Below are 20955 nucleotides of genomic sequence, written 5' to 3'. Positions count from 1 at the left end.
GAAGTTAGCGTGCTTTCGACAGACAGACGGACGGACGGACGGACGGACGGACGGACGGACGGACGGACGGACGGACAGACGGACGGACATGGCTAGATCGACATAAAATGTCGCGACGATCAAGAATATATATACTTTATGGGGTCTCAGACGAATATTTCGAGTAGTTACAAACAGAATGACGAAATTAGTATACCCCCCATCTTATGGTGGAGGGTATAAAAATGGAGCACACAACAACAATGAAATCAATATTCAATATATTGTAAATTCTTTGCAAATACATACCCTGGTGAGTGATTTGGCGCCAAGCGCCCGTGGGGTAGAGTTCACTAATAGGATACACAACTTTCCATAGCAAGATATTTAATAGTTGAATTACACTGTAGAATTATAAAAGCTTACCGCACAGTATCACCCTCAGTCTATGTTAAAGACTTTTTTCTTTTTCCCAGAGTTTTGAAAGACGAAAAAAATCTTGGAAATTGAAAAATCGAAGAAACACTTTAATTAAGAGCTATAACGGGTTTTCGTACACGGTGTACAAAAGTAGACCGATAGGCAGAGCAAACGACGCCATATTTTTTGCCGCTATTTTGACATTTCGCCTCAATAAGATTTGCTATTTCATGATGGATGTGTATGTATGCGTCGTATGTTCCTGAATTGGGCTGAGCAACAACTTGAAAACGATTAGGAATTTCATAGAAAACCCTCTTCAGCGGTGAGGCTCTTTTCTGGCTGAATAGCTTCGTTAACAAGCAAAATATTCATTACTGATCCGACAGCAATCCATCCATCATCATTGCATTGCGACAAAAGCAAGGTTTGGTGCGGCTTATGGGCCGGCCGTGTCATTGGGCCGTACTTCTTCTGTAATGATTAAGACCGGCACGTTTCTGTGAAAGGGAATCGCCATCGTTCCAGATATGGAGAAGGATATGTGGTTCCAAAAAGGATGGAGGCACAAGCCACACAGCGAATGCCACACAATCAATTTATTGGAAACCATTTTTGGAGAACGTGCTAACCCGGCCGATTGGCCACCTTGGTTGTGCGATTTGACGCTGTGTTTACTTTGGGGCTACAACAAATCTGTGGTCTATGCCAACCAGCCAGAGACGATTAATGAACCTTGTACGAATATCGAACGCGAAATTGCAGAAGTATCGCCTGATTTATGCTTAAAAACCATCGAATATTGGATTTAGCGTCTGTACTTCTGCAAGCGTGCCCGTTGTGGTCATGCAGAACGTACTTTCACAGAAATAGAAAACTTCATTGAGGTCCACAACCGTTTTTAAACCCGCAACCATTTTGTCATTCCGTTGGCAACACATCGATATATTCATTTCAGTCCCTATAAAGTATATATATTCTTGATCTTTGTAAAAATCTAAGACAATCTAGCCATGTCCGTGCGTCCATCTGTCTAAAAATAGAGAGAGAGAGAGAGAGAGAGAGATAAACTTTCTGCGGTTTGGCCCAGATCGTTCCAGATTTGGATATAGCTGCCATATAGACCGACCTCTCGATTTAAGGTCTTGGCCCATAAAAAGCGCATTTATTGTCCGATTTAGCCGAAATTTACGACAATGAGTTGTGTAAGGTTCTTCAATATTCTTCTTTAATTTCGCTCAGATCGGTCCAGATTTGGATATAGCTGCCATATAGACCGATCTCCCGATATAAGGTTTTTGGCCCATAAAAGGCGAATTTATTGTCCTATGTCGCCGAAATGTGGGACAGTGCGTTAAGTTAGGCCCCTAGACATATTCCTGGATTATGGCACATATCGGTCCAGATTTGGATATAGCTGCCATATAGACCGACCTCTCGATATAAGGTTTTTGGGCCCATAGGCGCATTTATTGTCCGATCTCGCCGAAATTTGGGACAGTGAGTTGTGTTAGGCCCTTTGACATCCCTCTCCAACTTCGCCCAGATCGTTTCAGATTTGGATATAGCTGCCATATAGACCTATCTCTCAATTTAAAGTCTTGGCCCCATAAAAGACCCATTCATAATCCGATTTTGCTGAAATTTGACACAGTGACTTATGTTAGGCTTTTCGACATCCGTGTCGTTTATGGTTCAGAACGGTCTATATTTGGATATGGCTACCAAAAAGACCAATAGTTTGTTCTACAAAATTGAACAATGACTGGTGCTTATTAGACCACTCAATGTCGGACAATATTTCGAAATAGCTGCTATGGGGGCATAAATTATGCGTTTTTCACCGGATTATGACAAAAGGTGATTTACATATAAACCCGAGGTGATGGGTATCCAAGGTTCGACCCGGCCGAACCTAACGCCCTTTTACTTGTTATACCTACCACCAGTGGATGGGGATTTAGTAATCTAGTCATTAGGTATTTATAACATATAGAAATATTGATCTAGCCATGTTCGTCTCGACAGCATGAGTCCATCTAGCCATGTCCGTCTGTCTGTCCGTCCGTCTGTCTGTCCGTCCGTCTGTCCGTCTGTCTGTCTGTCTGTCTGTCTGTCCGTCCGTCTGTCTGTCAGTTCGTCTGTCCGTTCGTCTGTCCGTCCATCCGTCCGTCCGTCCGTCTGTCCGTCCGTCTCTCCGTCCGTCTGTCCGTTCGTCCGTCTGTCCGCCCGTCCGCCCGTCTGTCTGTCTGTCTGTCTGTCTGTCTGTCTGTCCGTCCGTCCGTCCGTCCGTCTGTCGTCCGTCTGTCGTCCGTCTGTCGTCCTTCTGTCTGTCCGTCCGTCCGTCTGTCGTCCTTCTGTCAAAAACACGATAACGATCGAACGCGTAATGCTAGCCGCTTGAAAATTTTCACAGATACTATCTATGGACGTAGGTCTTTAGGGTTTGCAAATGGGCCATATCGGTTTTGATATAGCTCCCATATAAACCGATTGTCCGATTTAGCTGAAATTTTGCACATGGTGTTCTGTTATGATTTCCAACAACTCTGCCACGTAAGATCTGAATCGGTCAAGAACCGTATACAGCTCCCATGCAAAACGATCTCCCTTTTTGTCTTCTTGAGCCCCTAGAAGCCACAATTGTTCGATTTGCCTAAAATTTTGCAGATAGTGTTCTGTCATGACTTCCAACAAGTGTGTTAAGTAGGGTCTAAATCGGTCTATAACCTGATATAGCTCCCGTACAAACCAATCTCCCGATTTTACTTCTTGAGCCTTTACAAGCCCCAATTTTTATCCGATTTGACTTATATTTTGCATGTGGTGTTCCGTTATAACTTCCAACTATTGTACCATGTACGGTCCGAATTCGTCTATAATCTGATATAGCTCCCATGTAAACCGATCTCCATTTGACTTCTTGAGCCGTTAAAAGATAAAATTTTTGTCAGACTTGGCTGAAATTGAGCATGTAGTGTTTTGTTATGACTTTCAGCAACTGCTTCAAGAACGATCCAAATCGGTCTATAACCTGATATAGGTAATATATAAACCGGTCTCCCGATTTGACTTCTTGAGCCCCTGGAAGCCACCACCCGGATCTCCGCCTGCAGGACCGTCTTATGGTCAGGAAGTCTACGACAGATCTCCGTCCCTGGGTTCTCAATGTAAACCCCCAGGCCCACTCTGTCCTCTAGCTTTGATCCATCCAGATGGCAATACTAGGGTTCCGTCAATCTAAGACTGTGCCGATGGCAGCAGTGCGTCGCACTCGACTTCAAGGTTCATCTCAGGTATCCGATCGGAAACCTCTTCCCTTCCTTCCAGGTTTCCTATCGTCGCCTCGATTATATTGCAATGGTATGAGCTGCTCCCATCCTCAATTCATTCTCCCGTCGCCTTAAGTCTAATAGCCGCAACTAAATTTAGTTTGTATAAATTTTTAGCAAAATCCATGGTGGTGGGTTCCCAAGATTTGGCCCGACCGAACTTAGCACACCTTTACTTGTATCGATTCTATCCCACTGTGCGATAGTTGATGACTATGATGGCCTTGATGACTAGGTTAAGTTAGGTTTAAGTAGCAGTCTGCCATCAGACTCACTTAGGCGTTTTCGTCCATTGTGGTACCACAGGAACAGAAGAAGGAATATGCCTTCTACAACAGTTCCTACCGTTGAACCACCCAAATCGCATCCAGAACCATAAATCAGACAGGATCTCAAAGAAATGAGAACCTTAGTTAGAGCTCCTACTGACTGCTAGTGCGGGACACACGCAGAAGTTGTTCTATAGTCTCTTCTTCTTCAATGTCCTCACAGCTTCTGCCAAAGTCGTTGCTGGCAACCTTCAGTCTGTCAGCATGGGAGCCATCAGATTCACTTTGACATTTTCGTCCATTGTGGTATCGCAGGAACAGAAGAAGGAAGATGCCTTCTAGTTCCTACCGTTGAATCAACCAGATAGCTTTAAAAAGCCGTAATACTTGCGAATGTTCACATCCGCTAAATCAGACAGGATCTCACAGAAATGAGAACCTAAAGTGGAGCTCCTACTGAGTGCTTGTGCGGGACACACACACACAGTAGGTCATCTTCTTCTTCGATGCCCTCAAAGCTGCCTTCTGCCAAAGTCTTTGCTGGCAACCTTCCTTCTGTCAGCATGTTTTCCGTTTAGACAGTGACCTGTCATGACGGACACAATGACTGAGACGTCTGTTCTAGCCAATGATAGCAAAGCGGTAGACCTCTTCAAGTCTAGATTAGGCCACATGGTTTTGGATTGAGCACAGCCCCCTCTTTGTGACCATCTATCATTCGTTGCCCTTTGGGCCTAGTCCGGAAAACTTAGCCTACATGTTGCTAGAGGCGTACCCACAGATTCCAGTATAGGGTAGTTCCCAGTCTCGCAAGCTCATCCGCTTTACAATACCCTGGAATAGCTCTGTGGCCCGGCACCCAGAACAGGTGAATTTTAAACAATTCAGCCATTTCGTTGAGAACTGCGACAGTCGAGGGCGGTTTTTGTGTTCAGAAATACATTGTCCAAGGATTTAATAGCTGCCTGGCCGACTGAGAAGATGTTAATGCCAATCGTCGTTATGACATTATATCTTAGCCATTCCACCAGTTCCTTAATTGCAAGGATCCCCCCTTGATAAACACTGCATTGGTATGACCTTTTCGATATGACCATTTTTAGATCTTTAGAGTACTTCTCGAAGCCCACCTCGTCGTCTAGTTTGGAACCGTCCGTATAGAAGTATATTTAACTTTTGTTATCGTAGTTCCCATCGGATCTCTCAGGAATAGTGGTACAGTACTTTTTATCAAAAAGCGGTTTGGCTAGGGTGTAATCCACACTGCCTGGAACATCATTGTATCAAGGATAATACAGTGTCCGTAGCCGCCATATGACCAACGAGAACGCTCCCTTAACCTCACTGCAATTTGGTTAGCCACAATATCGCGAGGCATAAGATGTAGCATTAAATTCAGTGCATCAGATGGTGTCGTCCTCAGTTCGGCTGTGATGCACAAACAAGCCATCCTTTGGATCCGGTTAAGTATTGAGCAGTAGGTGGATTTTTGAAGCGCCGTCCACTAGACCACAACACCATACAGCATTATAGTTCTGACAACTGCAATATATACCCCATTTCATGACACGCGGTCTAAACCCCCAACTTTTGCCAATGGGTCTCTTGCAGGTATATAGGGCAAGAGTTGCCTTTCTTACCCTTTTCAAAATGTTGGATTTGAAGTTCAATTTCCTGTCCAGCTAAACACTAGGGTATTTTGCTCTTTCTGTAAATGGTACATTCTCGCCTCCCAAGGAGACAGGTGCCACTGTAGTCAAACTGTTATCTCCTGCTGAGATGAACAACTTCTGTCTTGCACAGACTTATACCTAGACCTCTTTGGGCAGCCCACTTTGCTGTTGCAAGTAGATCTTCCTGAAATATTGGTTGCCCAAAAAGTAATTGCGGATTTTTCATATAGTCAGTTATCAGCTGATACTTTTAGCTTGCTTCTGAAAAAAAGTGTAAAAAAGTATACTTGATTGAAGTTCATTCTAAGTTTTATTAAAAATGCATTTACTTTCTTTTAAAAAATCCGCAATTACTTTTTGGGCAACCCAATATATCTCTTAGAGTGCTGGGAAACTTTCACCCAACAGCAATTGCCACGTCATACGCTTTCACAATAATATGTTGCTAATGGCTGTGTTCCAAAGTAGAGGAGACACTGTACCTACTTGAGGTGTTGTTCTGCTGACCCATCTATTTAGATCTACAGATCCCAAGCCTGCCGTAATGCATTTTTTAATAAGTAAGTAATAAAAGAACTTTCTTGCGGTAGAGTTGATGCTTAGAAACTCCAGCCACTTCATAATTCTCGTCGGTTTTGCACAATTGAATGTCAAGAAATACTACCATTGTATATTCCTTGACTCCTCTATGTATATTCCTTGAGATTCCTCTATGTAGCTGACTTGGCCGTGTATGCCGACTAGGCAGTGTAGCCGACTAGGCCGTGTAGTCGACTAGGCCGTGTAGCTGGCTAGTTTGTGTAGCCGACTAGGCCGTGTAGCCCACTAAGCCGTGTAGCCGACTAGGCCGTGTAGCCGACTAAGCCGTGTAGCCGACTAAGCCGTGTAGCTGACTAGGCCGTGTAGCCGACCAGGCCGTGTAGCTAACTAGGCCGTGTAGCGGACTAGGCCGTGTAGTCGACTAGGCAGTGTAGCCGACTAGGCCGTGTAGCCGACTAGGCCGTGTAGCCGACTAGGCAGTGTAGCCGACTGGGCAGTGTAGCCGACTAGGCCGTGTAGCCGACTAGTCCGTGTAGACGACTAGGCCGTGTAGTCGACTAGGCCGTGTAGCCGACTAGGCCGTGTAGCCGACTAAGCCGTGTAGCCGACTAAGCCGTGTAGCCGACAAGGCCGTGTAGCCGACTAGGCCGTGTAGCCGACTAGGCAGTGTAGCCAACTAGGCCGTGTAGTCGACTAGGCCGTGTAGCTGGCTAGTTTGTGTAGCCGACTAAGCCGTGTAGCCGACTAAGCCGTGTAGCTGACTAGGCCGTGTAGCCGACCAGGCCGTGTAGCCAACTAGGCCGTGTAGCGGACTAGGCCGTGTAGTCGACTAGGCAGTGTAGCCGACTAGGCCGTGTAGCCGACTAGGCCGTGTAGCCGACTAGGCAGTGTAGCCGACTGGGCAGTGTAGCCGACTAGGCCGTGTAGCCGACTAGTCCGTGTAGCCGACTAGGCCGTGTAGTCGACTAGGCCGTGTAGCCGACTAGGCCGTGTAGCCGACTAAGCCGTGTAGCCGACTAAGCCGTGTAGCCGACAAGGCCGTGTAGCCAACTAGGCCGTGTAGCCGACTAGGCCGTGTAGCCGACTAGGCAGTGTAGCCGACTAGGCCGTGTAGCCGACTAGGTCGTGTAGTCGACTAGGCCGTGTAGTCGACTAGGCCGTGTAGCCGACTAGGCCGTGTAGCCGACTAGGCCGTGTAGCCGACTAGGCCGTGTAGCCGACTAGGTCGTGAAGGTCCGTTTCAGTAGATTTGTCTTTACTATATGCATGCTTTATGCAGCGATAGGCGTTCTCCAGGGATTTTTGCCCTTAGATATGTTCCAATCAACCTCTCAAGAGTCTTCAGCATAAAGGATGAGAAACTACTAGGACGAAAATCTTTGGCCTTCGTCTGTGGGGGTTTTCCTGGTTTCGGAATAAACATGACCTTCGTGTCCCTCCTTCCCACAGGTATATATGACATTCTGACACAAGCAGAGTATAGCCAGGGAACCAGTCTATCAGACACAGCTTGTAATTCAACCGGTGATACATCATCAGGGCCTGGCGACTTAAAGGAGTGGAAACTTCTTATCGCCCAAAGGATTTTCGGCTCATACATTATCTCGAATGATAACTTCGTGTTAATGTAGTGTAAGGCCATATTTTTATGGAACCTTTCACTCAAGATTCGATTTAGCGGAGCTGGTATCAGTGATGTAGCGCTTCGTTAAATATCTGTGAGTGGCTATTTCAGAGAGAATGGGTTTCCTCGTCCATTTGGATTGGGTGAGGGCAAAGGGGATTGTCATTATAATTGCCGTGCCGTTAGTGCTATGCATGATTCTTGATTTCTAGCTTGCGCGATTTGTGAAAGAAAAGTAAGGAGAAAGATGCTTTCTTGTAAGGCGGTGGTAATGCTAGTGCGCTTGCCTGTTTATAAGATTTTGTCTACAGGTGAACCATAGGTTTTGGTTTGCGCGACCCTGCTCAAATCTTCACTCAGACAAGACTTTTCCTAGACTTGGCAGTGGGGCTCACCTATTTCGACTTGAATTATTCTTATTAGGCTACTGCCTTTACGTAATTATCATCCCAAGTATGTGGCGAATATTTTCCACTTTCGCTGGCATATTAGCTCGGGCGAATTTTGTTTTAATTTTCTTTACAAAAATGCTTCATTAAAACCTTCAATCACCATATGCTTCCACAATAGAAGCAAAAAAAAAAAAAATCATAATTATGTCATAGTTTTCCATTTCTATGATTACTTGTCTATATCGTCTATTACTGAATTCCAATTTCAATTTCAATCCACTGTAGAGTGGTGAGAATACACCAAAAGATGTCGTAATGGAGGAGGAGGAGGAGGGGCAAAGTGGGAAATAAATAACTTTCATTCAAGTGGATTCTGAAAAAAAAAAACAAATGAATGTGTATGGGTAAGAATGTTGCAAGTTGGGTGGCGACCAGGCTGTTGGGGGAGGAGGGGAATACAAAATCAGTGACGCCAAGCAGAACATGGCCCATCGCCCATTCCATTGCTGGCACTTGCTATTCTTTCATTACAGCATTTTAATCTCTTAAACCCCTTTAACAAACAATAGCCCAGTTTTGTTTAGTTTCTTTGTTGTTATTGCCGCAGCTTCGATTCCTGGCCTGTGCTGCGGATCCCCGCTCTTTTCCCGAGCCAACTACATTGCCAGTTGCTACATTGTATCTCCAACTGTTGTTGTATCATTTTGTTCTTTCGCTTCGTTTCGTTTCATTTCTTTTTTCCTATTTCTGCTGCTCCTTCGACGCCTATGTGTTGCTTCAGTTTTCACAGCAGTCCAATTCATCATGATGTTGCCTTAGCTGAGTGATAGTAAGAGAAATTGTGGAAGTTGGTTGGCGGTGTGGGTTTTGAGGGAGGATGTAAGAAGACCTTTTCTGCTTCTTGTTTATATTTTAGGTCGATTAAAATAGAGACGGAACTGAAGAGAATACAAAAAAAAAAAAAAAAAATAAAAAAGAATGCCCTCAAATGTGGGCCAAATGTGTTGACTTACATTACAACTACACTTGCAGCAGATCTCATTCACACACACACACTCTCACACACATCATCATATATTGTGGCAGATGTAAAGCCCGAGATACGAGTCATTTAGAGAAATGGTTGAAAAAGACACCAAAAGTTATAATGAGAGTAGATGGATAGAGGGAAACCAAGTGCGAGAGAAAGAGACAAAAATTCTCAGCATAAACATGGGGCAAAAATAAATCTGATGCCATAAATACGGTGCAAAAAAAGCTGTTGCTTATAATGCCGGCGAAACTGACACCACACATGACGAGTGACACAACAATGCTGCCAACTTTGATATGGGGGAACCTTTCGAGCAAATGTGATTAAAAAGTTTTGCGCTGTATTTACAAGCAAAATAAGTTCTTTTGATTAAACCGAATTTTTGATAGGCTGCCGTTTTACAAGTTCTTGTGATCCTTTTGTATTCAAATGAATTGTTGTTAGACGGGGAGTACAACATTACATTTTGACATTACTGTTGTAATACATCGGAATATTAATTTGAACCCAATCAAAGTATATATATAATCTTGATCGTCTTGACATTCTAAGTCGAATTAGCCCTGTCTGTTCGCCCGTCTGTCAAAAGCATGCAAACTTTGGAGAAATAAAGCTAGGCGCCTGAAACCTTGCATGAATACTTCCTACCCTCGTAGGTCGGTTGAGATTGTAAACAGACTTCATTGGTCAATGTTTTTATACCGCTTCCTTAAAAACCGATCCTGAAATTTTGTACGAAGTGTTACTGTCTGACCATTAAAATTTGTGCCAAATCGGTTCATTACCTGATAGAGCTGATATATAAACCGATCTCTTATGTTCACTTTTTGAGCCTCTAGAGGGCGCAATTCTCATCCGATTTGGCTGAAATTTTGCATGGAGTGGAGTTTTGACCTTCGAAAACTTTGGCAAGTATGGCATATAAACCGATCTTGGGGCTTGACATCTGGAGCTGATAGAGGGCGCAATTATCATAAGATTTCGCTGAAATTTTGCATAAAGTGGTTTGGTCTGACCATCAATAACTGTGCCAAATGGGTTCATTACCTGATGGAGTTCATATATAAACCGATCTCTTATGTTCACTTCTTGAGCCGCTAAATGGCGCAATTCTTATCCGATGTGCATGAGGTGTTTTATTATGATTTTCAACAATTGTGCCAATTACGGTTGAAATCGGTCCATAACCTGATATAGCTGTCATATAAACCAACCTGGGGTCTTGGCTTTTCATCCGATTTGGCTGAAATCTTGTATGAGGTGTTTTGTTATGACTTCCAACAACCTCGCCAAATATTGTTAAAATCCGTCCATAACCAGATATATCTGCCTTATAAACCGATCTTGAATCTTCACTTCTTGAACCACTAGAGGGCGCAATTTTCATCCGATTTGGCTGAAATTTTGTATGAGGTGTTTTGTTATGACTTCCAACAATCTCGCCAAATATTGATCAAATCGGTCCATAACCAGATATAGCTGCCATATAAACCGATCTGGGATCTTGAGTTCTTGAGCCTCAAGAGGGCGTAAATATTGTCCGATATGGCTGAAATTTTGTACAATGGCTTTTCCTATGACCTCCAACATACGTGTCAAATATGGTCTGAATCGGTCTTTAGCCTGATACAGCTCCCATATAAACCGATCTCCTTATTTTACTTCTTGAGCCCCTAAAAGGCAAAATTCTTATTAAACTGTGGTCTCCAACATTCAATTCAATTAGCATAGCAATTCTTCTCTTTTATCCTTTGTTTGTCTAAAAAGAGATACCGGGAAAGAACTCGAGAAATGCGATCCATGGTGGAGGGTATATAAGATTCGGCCCGGCCGGACTTAGCACGCTTTTACTTGTTTGCAATAAATTCTTGCAAGAATTTGTGACATATATAAAGTTTTTTTTACAAGGTTTGCCGAATAGGTCGGTCATTGATTTCCCAGAAGGGATTGACACGGGCTGATTGGCCATAAAAACGAATATCGCTGGAATGAAAGTTCTTTATTGATTACAGAAAAGAAAATGCCAGACACACAGGCGGATAAGACACAAAAACATACACACCATTAGTGGACCCTATCCAATGTTGATGGGTATAAAAATAAAAATATGGAGCTGAAGCTTTGCACAGATTCTTCATTTTTTGTCCATAGTCGGGTTAAATTCGAGATGGGCTGGATCGATCTGCCGATTTAAGGTGTTTGCAACATAGAAGCCACTTTTATTATCCGATGTTGCTGACATGCGATACAATGAGTTGTGTAAGGCCACTCGACATCCCTCTTCACTTTCTCCCAGATCGATCCGGAAATGGATAGAGCACAAAATAGACCGATCTCTCGATTTAAGGTTTTGGGCCCATAAATGGCGATTTCGCCGAAATTTCGGACAGAGAGTTGCGTTAGTCCCTTCGATATCTTTCTTCAATCTGGCCCAGATCGGTTCACATTTGGGAGGTCTTGGCCCATAAAAGGGTCAGTCGAGCTGTAGCCACCAAAGCGAACAGTCGTGTTGTTAAACCAAACGCGTCGCAACAGCTTTTTTTCTTTTTTCGACTACCCGCAGTTGTTAGATTTTTTTGTGTGATTTCTCTTACGAACTCTCTTAATATCTTTTGATTATCCTATATAATGTCTCAATTACAAGTGCCGTGTAATCAGTGCGCGCAATGCTCTTTATCAATATCAGCCGTTCAATATGTACGTTGCTACCAATGCAATCGCTGTTTCCACTTTAGTCCATGTTGCTCTCTCTCAGAGAGCTCGCATGCCAGTATGAGCCAGACAAAAAAGAACGATTGGAAGTGTCATGTTTGTAAACCGCGGAAATCCCCCAACAACATATACAAAACATTTGTTTTCGGTGATACAAACACAAACCAAAGCAGTGAGTCTCCCAAAAACATTGAAAAACAACACAAACAGCAAAGAGTTGATGATGAGACTAACAACAACAACACCAAACGTTTCAAAGAAACTGAGGCATCCTCAACGGTAAACACACAGAATGACATAGCTGAACTTAAGAATGGCATGGTCGACTTAAAAAGCACTATGCAGCAAATTGTCATGAGCTTATCATCACTGAGTAGCGATCTAAAAAATCATATGGACAGTGCCTTAGCAGAGATGAATAAAAATGTAGCGACTATTGCAGCTCAAGTGTGCGAACTGCAAAGGAAGGATGAAGAGAAGGCAGCAAAAATAAATGAACTAACAAAACGTGTACAACAACTTGAACAAAAGTCTATAGAAAACAACATCGAAATTAATAACGTGGAGAATATGGAAATTGAAACAGAGGTTATTGTAAAGAGAATAGCTGATGCTCTTGGAGTGGACATGACTTCGGAGCATATGAGCAAAGCTTATAAAATAAAAAGAAAAAATAAGATTATCGTTGAATTCGCAACCCACCATAAGAAAAAAGAGATAATGAGCAAATTAAAAGGCCATCGGATTCATGCAAGTGTTGTTAGAGGAGAAGAGAACAGCGAAGGTGACGATTACGTCTATATAAATGATGAACTAACACCGCATATTAGGCGTATTTTATGGGCTGCTAAAACTAAGGCGAAGGAAAACGAATGGAAATTTATATGGATTCGAAATGGACACATTTATGCCCGGAAAAATGAAAACTCCCCTTTTATCATAATAAATAATGCATCTGATTTGGAATTGATAACCAAATCAATTTAGATAAATGCAATTTTTTCAAAGCAGTAGAATCATTAAAAAATTTAAAAAAGAAACAAAAAGCACACAGTGCTAAATACTTTGTGCACAAATTTTCGGAAAAGTTATTAAAGGCGATACCCGCAACGGGAACATTTTTGGCTTCTTTCAGCATCATAAAAAAAATATATTAATAAAAATAAATCATAAAATAAAAATGGAAATTATGGACTACAAATATGAAGTTTTTAATAATTTTAGTGAAATTAAATCTGAAATAATGGATTATCCAATGAATATATTACACATAAACATTCGATCGCTACGAAAGCACTTTAACGCATTTTTGACTTACACAAAAAACATTTTGAATAAAACACAACTAATAATTTTAACTGAAATAAATATTAAACGTGATGAGAATATCTTATACCAAATTGATGGTTTCAATTCCATTTTCTTAAATAGAGAAGGAAGAGGTGGTGGTGTGGTAATATATATCAAAGAGAATCTCCAATACAATGAAGTTAGCATCCAAATGAATTTTGCAGAGGTGTTGAGGGTGGACATCAACACAAACATATCTATAATAGCTATTTATCGCCCACCAAATTTGAGTATTAAACCCTTTTTAAAAGAGTTGGATGAAGCCATAAGCAGTATAAACAATAAGAATGAGTTAATAGTGACCGGAGATACAAATATTGACACACAAAAGAGAAACTGCAACACAACCAAATATCTTGGAATACTCTCTTCGCATGGATTGCATTGTATGGTGGCCGAGCCAACAAGAGAAGACCCAAACACCAACACCAAAACGTGCATTGACCACCTGTTCATGAGGTGCAACAGAAAGAGAGAGAGAGCGTATGCAGCAATAATAAAAACAGCAATAGCAGACCACTACGCAATATTTGGATGCATGGATCATAAAAGAGAAACAAACACCATAACCAACAAAAGTAAACAGGGTGATGCAAAAGTGAATATCAATACGTCAAAAGTTAATCAATTAATAAAAAACACGAATTGGTCTTTACTATTAAATGAAGCAACGAACGCTAATGAATTGTTTGATAAAATCTATACTAAATTTGAAACAATTTATGAAAAATCTAAATACACAGCAAACAAACGAACAGATAAACGTAACCCGCACCCGTGGCTCAATAATGAAATAGTAAAATGTTGTGAGATCAGAGATAAACTACATAAAAAATGGCAAAAAAATAGAAATAACAAAACCAACGAAAAAATATACAAAGCATTTAACAATAAATTAAACAAAAAAATAAATTACGCTAAAAACAAATATAACTTCAATGAATTTATACAAAACAAAAATAATATACGTGAAACTTGGAAAACAATTAACCGTATTACCGGCAAGAGAGTTGAGAACATTGATGCCAATATGAAAAAACATTTTCCTTCGGTGAGTCCGCTAGTATTGGCAAATAGTTTTGCCCATTCGCTTGAAGAAAATATCCAAAAAATATTGCATCCTTGCAACATCATAACCTGTCCAAACGAGGGAACAAATTTGCAAAATACAATGTTCATGGGAGAAACTGATGAAGAAGAAATATTGAATATTTTAAAATCTCTCAATCCGAAAAAAACTGCAGGTGTAGACTGTATCAGAGCTGTAGATTTAAAAACAAATGCTGTTAATCTTACACCAATAATAACTTCATTTATTAATATGAGTTTAAATGAATCCGTAATTCCACCTCTTTTAAAAACTGCCATCGTTAGGCCAATATTTAAAAATGGAAGTAAAAATGACTTAAATAACTATAGGCCAATATCAATCCTATCTGCCGTAGAGAAAGTCTTGGAAGACATTGTGGTAAGAAGACTCAACAGTTTCCTGACAAAATACCAAATAATAAATAAACAACAGTTCGGATTTCAAAAAGGCAAAAATATTAACCAGCTACTTGGGTTTTTTTTCGAACCACATCAACAAGAAATTAAATGAGAACTATCACTGCTTAGCATTATTTATTGATTTCAGCAAGGCTTTCGACACATTAACGCATACACAACTTATAAATACACTAGAAAAATGTGGTATCAGAGGAAATTGTCTGGATTGGTTTAAAAACTATCTCAACTGCAGGCAATATAAAGTTAAAATAGATAACGAATTAAGTACCCACAAAACTGCAAATTTCGGAGTACCACAAGGATCTAAATTGGGCCCGATATTATACATAATTTACGCCAATGAGATGCTCAAAATGCTAAAAAACAGCACTGCTTTTTCCTACGCTGATGACACTGTAGTTCTTGTGGAAAGCAAGAATATTAAGGAAGCCGAATCAATTATGCAGAATGAGCTCAATATTCTCAGCAAATGGTGCCACGATAACGGTCTTATAATTAATTCCAACAAAACTAAAGTGATGCACATCAGACCTAGGCACATACCAAAATCTAATTTAAAAATTATTTTTCATAATTTTGATTGCCTTCATCGAGCTTGTACATCCACAACTAATCAAACCCTAAACGACCAATGTGAAACCACCATAGAGTTTGTGGAAACATACAAATATTTAGGTGTACACTTAGATCAACATTTTAAATGGAAAGCCCATATCGAACAGCTAACAAAAAGACTCAGGAAATGTATGTTTGCTCTGTATCACCTTAGTAATTGTTCACCGTACTTTGTACTAAGGCAAGCATATTTTTCTTTAGTAGAATCTCAATTGAGACATGGTACTACTGCGTGGGGAAAGTCTAAACATTGTAGAATATTGCAAATGTACCAAAACAGACTAGTAAAACTTATAAATAAAAATAAAACGAAAACATCAAACAACCAACAGAATCGAAATAATAACATAGCACTCACACCTTCCAATGACTTATACAAGTCCCTTGAAATACTAAACATCGATGGACTCTACAACACAACCATAGCTCGAGAATTCTTCAACAACCCAACCTTTTTAAAACGCATTAGCCACAGCAGGAATACACGAAGAAAAGCATCTGGCAAATACGAAGTTCCTAAATATCGCAACGATTATGGAAAATACTCTCTGGAAGTTACTCTACCAAATTTTTTAAATAAATTACCACTAAATATCATCAATAATAATAATAGCTTTAAAAGATGTAAAATGATAAAAAAATTTCTAATATCGAATTGAATTTTTTTATTGCATTTATTTATTTATTTCAAAACTTATCAATTCAATTCAAAAAAAAAAAAAAAAAAAAAAAAAAAAAAAAAAAAAAAAAAAAAAAAAAAAAAAAATTAAAAAAAAATTGAAATACTACAGCTTGGCTGATATACATCCTGCAGACAAACCGACATGGTTTCGCGGGACATTATACATAAGACAAATTGTATGAAAATGAAGAGATTTTTAAAAATAAATAAATAATAAATAAATAATAATTTATAGTCCAATTTCGGTGAAATTTGGGACAGTGGGTTAGGTCCTTCAACATCCTTCCTCAATGTGGCCAAGATCGGTCTAGATTTGGATATGGCTGCCATATAGGCTGACCTCTCGAATTAAGGTCTTGGGCCCATAAAAGGCGCATTTATTGTCCGATTTTGCTGAAATTTGGAACAATGAGTTGCGTTAAGCTTTTCGACACATTTTGCAATTTAGCCCAGATCGGTCCAGAGTTGGATGTGGCTCCCATATAGATCCATCTCTCAGTCTAACGCTTGGGGTCCATATACTGGGTTGCCCAAAAAGTAAATGCGGATTTTTCATATAGTCGGCGTTGACAAATTTTTTCACAGCTTGTGACTCTGTAATTGCATTCTTTCTTCTGTCAGTTATCAGCTGTTACTTTTAGCTTGCTTTAGAAAAAAAGTGTAAAAAAAGTATATTTGATTAAAGTTCATTCTAAGTTTTATTAAAAATGCATTTACTTTCTTTTAAAAAATCCGCAATTACTTTTTGGGCAATCCAATATGTTGCACTTATTGTCCAATTTCGTCGAAATTTGGGACAGTGCGTTTTGGTAGGCCCTTCGATATCCTTCATGGCTGCCATATAGGCCAACACATTCAATTTAATGTCTTGGTTCCATAAAATGCACATTTATTGTCCGATTTCGCTAAAATTTGGGGCAATGAGTTGTGTTAGGCCTTTCGACATCCTTGTTCAATTTTGTTCACATCGATTTAGATTTAGATTTACCTGCCATAAGAACCCATCTTTTGACTCAACATCTTGGGCACATAAATGGCGCACTAATAGTCCGATTTCGCTAAAATTGGGGACAATGAGTTGTGTTAGGCCCTTCGACATCCCCCTTCAATTTGGATACCTTAGACGAGACTTGTGGTCGAGTAAGAGGTACTGCTGCCAGCGGCACAATCTTGGATTGGGGGAACCCTAGTATTGCCATCTGGAAGATCATGTTACAAGGATGAATCAAAGCTAGAGGACAGAGTGGGCCTGGGGGTCTACATTGAGAAGCCAGGGACTGAGATCTGTTTTAGACTGCCTGACCATAATACGGTCCTGCAGGCGGAGATCCGGGCGATCACGGAATACGTGAGGTGGTGTGGTGCTAACGTGAGGATGTCGAGTGTGAAGATCTTTAAGGACAGTAAAATTGTCATAAGGGCAATAACGAGCAGGACAATAAGGTCACAAACAGTCTTGCGGCATTAGAAGGAGAGTGACACCTTCTCTGAGGACGGCACAACCCGCATCGTTTGGTTGCCGGGTCATAACGGAGTAAGGAATGAAAGGGCAGACGATTTGGTGGTGAAGGCCAAAGGATAGCCGTCAATAAACTTTGTAAACCCGAAGCCTTTAGGGTCAACGCAGTCCGAGTTAAGGGCGTGGGGGTGAATGCGCATGAAACCCTGTGGAATAGCGAAACGGTCGGTAGGACAGCGAAAATTCTATGGGGGATCCACATCGTGAGAAGGCGAGGCTATTTCGAAGGGAAGTGAGAAGGTATAGCTATTGGTATCACAATGGAACACACAAGACTACCAGCTCACTTATGTGAAATTGGTGCGGCAAGTGATAGCAAGCGTAGGATATGCGGGTACGATGATGAGACGTTGCAGCATTTCCTTTGACATTGTCCGGCTTTTGATTCTAGCAGATACAAGCACTTAGGTAGAGACACTATACAAGACATGAAGCAACTTAGAGGAGTGGCATGGAAAACAATTAAAGATTTTGTATGTTGCACGGCATTCCAAACTTAGATTTTCTTTTAATTAGTTTACTTTTTTGTATTTAGAGCTCATAACAAGCCGATTACTGGCTTAGGTGTATGTCCACAGTGGCATGGGGCGGATTGATATCTGCACCCACTATTCAACATAACCTAACTTAAAACAAGTCAACTCGCCAAAATGCATTGGAATCGGCTTTTATGGGCCTAGGACGTTAACCCATCAGTGCTAAAAGATACCTTCCACCATAGGATGGGGGGTATACTAATTTAGTCATTTCGTTTGTAACACAAATTGAAATATTGATCTGAGACCCAAGAAAGTGCTTTTATTCCTGATCGTCTTGACAAACCAAGTCGATTTAGTCATGTTCGTCCGTCTGTATGTCCGTGTTTCTGTTTGTTTATCTGTCGTCTGTTCGTTCGTCTGTCTGTCTGTATGTCCGTCTGTCTATGTGTCTGTCCGTCTGTCCGTCTGTCTGTTCGCCCGTCTTTCTGTCTGTCTGCCCTTCTATTGTCTGTCTGTCTGCCATTCCATTGTCTGTCCGTCTGTCTGTCTGTCTGTCCGCCTATCCGTCTATCTGTCTGTGTATCTGTCTGTCTGTCCGTCTGTCTGTCTGTCTATTAGTCCGTTCGTCCGTGTGTCTGTCTGTTCGTCTGTTTGTCTGTCTGTCCGTCTGTGTGTCTGTCTGTCCGTTCATCTGTCTGTCTATCTGTCCGTCTGTCTGTCCGTCCGTCCGTCTGTCTGTCTGTCTGTCTGTCTGTCTTTCTGTCTGTCTGTCTGTCTGTCTGTCGGTCTGTCTGTCTTTCTGTCTGTCTGTCCGTGTGTCTGTCTGTCTGTCCATCTGTCTGTCTGTCTGTCCGTCTGTCTGTCTGTCTGTCTGTCTGTCCGTCCGTCTGTCTGTCCGTCTATCTGTCTGTCTATCTGTCCGTCTGTCTGTCCGGCTGTCCGTGTGTCTGTCTGTCCGTCTGTCTGTCTGTCTGTCCGTCCGTCTATCTGTCTGTCTGCCCGTCTGTTCGTCTGTCTGTTCGTCCGTCTTTCTGTCTGTCTGCCATTCCATTGTCTGTCCGTCTATCTATCTATCCGTCTATCTGTCTGTCCGTCTGTCTGTCCGTGTGTCTGTCTGTTCGTCTGTTTGTCTGTCTGTCCATCTGTCCGTCTGTGTGTCTGTCCGTCCGTCTGTCTGTCTGTCTCTCCGTCCGTCTGTCTGTTTGTCCGCCTTTCTGCCTGTCTCCCATCCCATTGTCTGTCAGTCTGTCTGTCTGTCTGTCTATCTGTCTGTCCGTCTGTCCGTGTGTCTGTCTATTCGTCTGTTTGTCTGTCTGTCCATCTGTCTGTCCGTCTGTCCGTGTGTCTGTCTGTCTGTCCGTCCGTCTGTCCGTCTGTCTGTCTGTCCGTCCGAGTGGCTGTCTGTCTGTCCATCCGTCTGTCCGTGTGTCTGTCTGTCCGTCCGAGTGTCTGTCTGTCTGTCCATCCGTATGTCTGTCTGTCCATCCGTCTGTCTGTCTGTCTGTCCGTCTGTTTGTCCGTCTGCGTGTCTGTCTGTCCGTGTGTCTGTCTGTTTGTCTGTCTGTCCAACTGCCCGTCTGTCTGTCTGTCCGTACGTCTGTCTGTCTGTCCGTACGTCTGTCTGTCTGTCCGTCTGTCTATCTGTTTGTCCGTCTTTCTGCCTGTCTGCCATTCCATTGTCTGTCTGTCTGTCCGTCTATCTGTCTGTCTATCTGTCTGTCTATCTGTCTGTCTATCTGTCTGTCTATCTGTCTGTCTATCTGTCCGTCTGTCCGTCTGTCTGTCTGTCTGTCCGTCTATCTGTCTGTCTGTCTGTCCGTGTGTCTGTCTGTCCGTCTGTCCGTCTGTCTATCTGTCCGTCCGTCTGTCTGTCTGTCTGTCCGTCTGTCTGTCTGTTTGTCCGTCTTTCTGCCTGTCTGCCATTCCATTGTCTGTCTGTCTGTCCGTCTATCTGTCTGTTCATCTGTCTGGCCATCTGTCTGTCCGTCTGTTTGTCTGTCTGTCTGTCCGTGTGTCTGTCTGTCCGTATGTCTGTCTGTCCGTCCGTCTGACTGTCTGTCTGTCCAGCCGCTTGTCTATTTGTTTTTCTGTTTGTCTATCTGTCTGTCCGTCCGTCTGTCTAAAGCACGCCAACTTTCGAAAGAACAAAGCTAGGCACTTCAAATTTTGCACATATACTTCCCATTTGCGTAGGTCGGTTGGGATTGTAATTTAGCCATATCGATTCATGTTTTGATATAGCTGCCATATAAACCGATCCCGGATCTTGACTTCTTGAGCCTCTAAACGTCGCAATTCCTATCCGATTTGACTGAAATTTTGAATGAGGTGTTTTGTTATCACTTCCAACAACTATACCAAGTATGATGTAAAACGGTTCATAACCTGATATAGCCGCCATATAATTCGATCTCAGATCTTGACTTCTTGACTTGCCGCTAGAGGGCGCAATTATTATCCGATTTGGCTGAAATTTTGCATGATGTGGTATGTTTCGATTTCCAATTGCTACGCCAAGTTCGGTTTATTTCGGTTAATAACCTGTTATGTCTCCCATATAAACCGATCTCCCGATGATACTTCTTGAGCCTCTAGAAAGGGCAATTCTTATACGATTTGGTTGAAATATTCTACAACGACTATCTTCACAGCAAGTGTTTAATATGAATTGAATCGGTCAATAACCTGATATAGCTCCCATTTAAACTCCATCTCCCGATTTTATTTCTTGAGCCCCTAAATGACGCAATTTTTATCCGATTTGGCTGAATTTTGCACTATGACTTCTACTATGGTCTCCAAGAAACCAAGTATTATCCAAATCGGC

General features: G+C 41.8%; 2 protein-coding genes across 4 annotated transcripts in view; both read left to right on the top strand.

Annotated features, from left to right (window-relative positions):
- The window catches only part of LOC106091151 (uncharacterized), a 613012-nt gene that overhangs the window by 101407 nt on the left and 490650 nt on the right, over nt 1-20955 (top strand). The window lies entirely within an intron of this gene.
- Nucleotides 11891-12961, top strand: LOC131997360 (uncharacterized). Its single transcript, XM_059368267.1, has one exon. The coding sequence runs from the start codon at nt 11891-11893 to the stop codon at nt 12959-12961; it is 1071 nt and encodes a 356-aa protein (XP_059224250.1).

The sequence above is a fragment of the Stomoxys calcitrans genome, chromosome 1 (assembly GCF_963082655.1).
Source record: "Stomoxys calcitrans chromosome 1, idStoCalc2.1, whole genome shotgun sequence".
Classification (NCBI taxonomy): domain Eukaryota; kingdom Metazoa; phylum Arthropoda; class Insecta; order Diptera; family Muscidae; genus Stomoxys; species Stomoxys calcitrans.
Note: the sequence above shows the minus strand (reverse complement) of the source record. Positions and strands in the feature narration are given on the sequence as shown.

Excerpts from the sequence above, each read along its gene's own strand:
- LOC131997360 (XM_059368267.1), top strand. The coding sequence starts at position 11,891 with ATGTCTCAATTACAAGTGCCGTGTAATCAGTGCGCGCAATGCTCTTTA.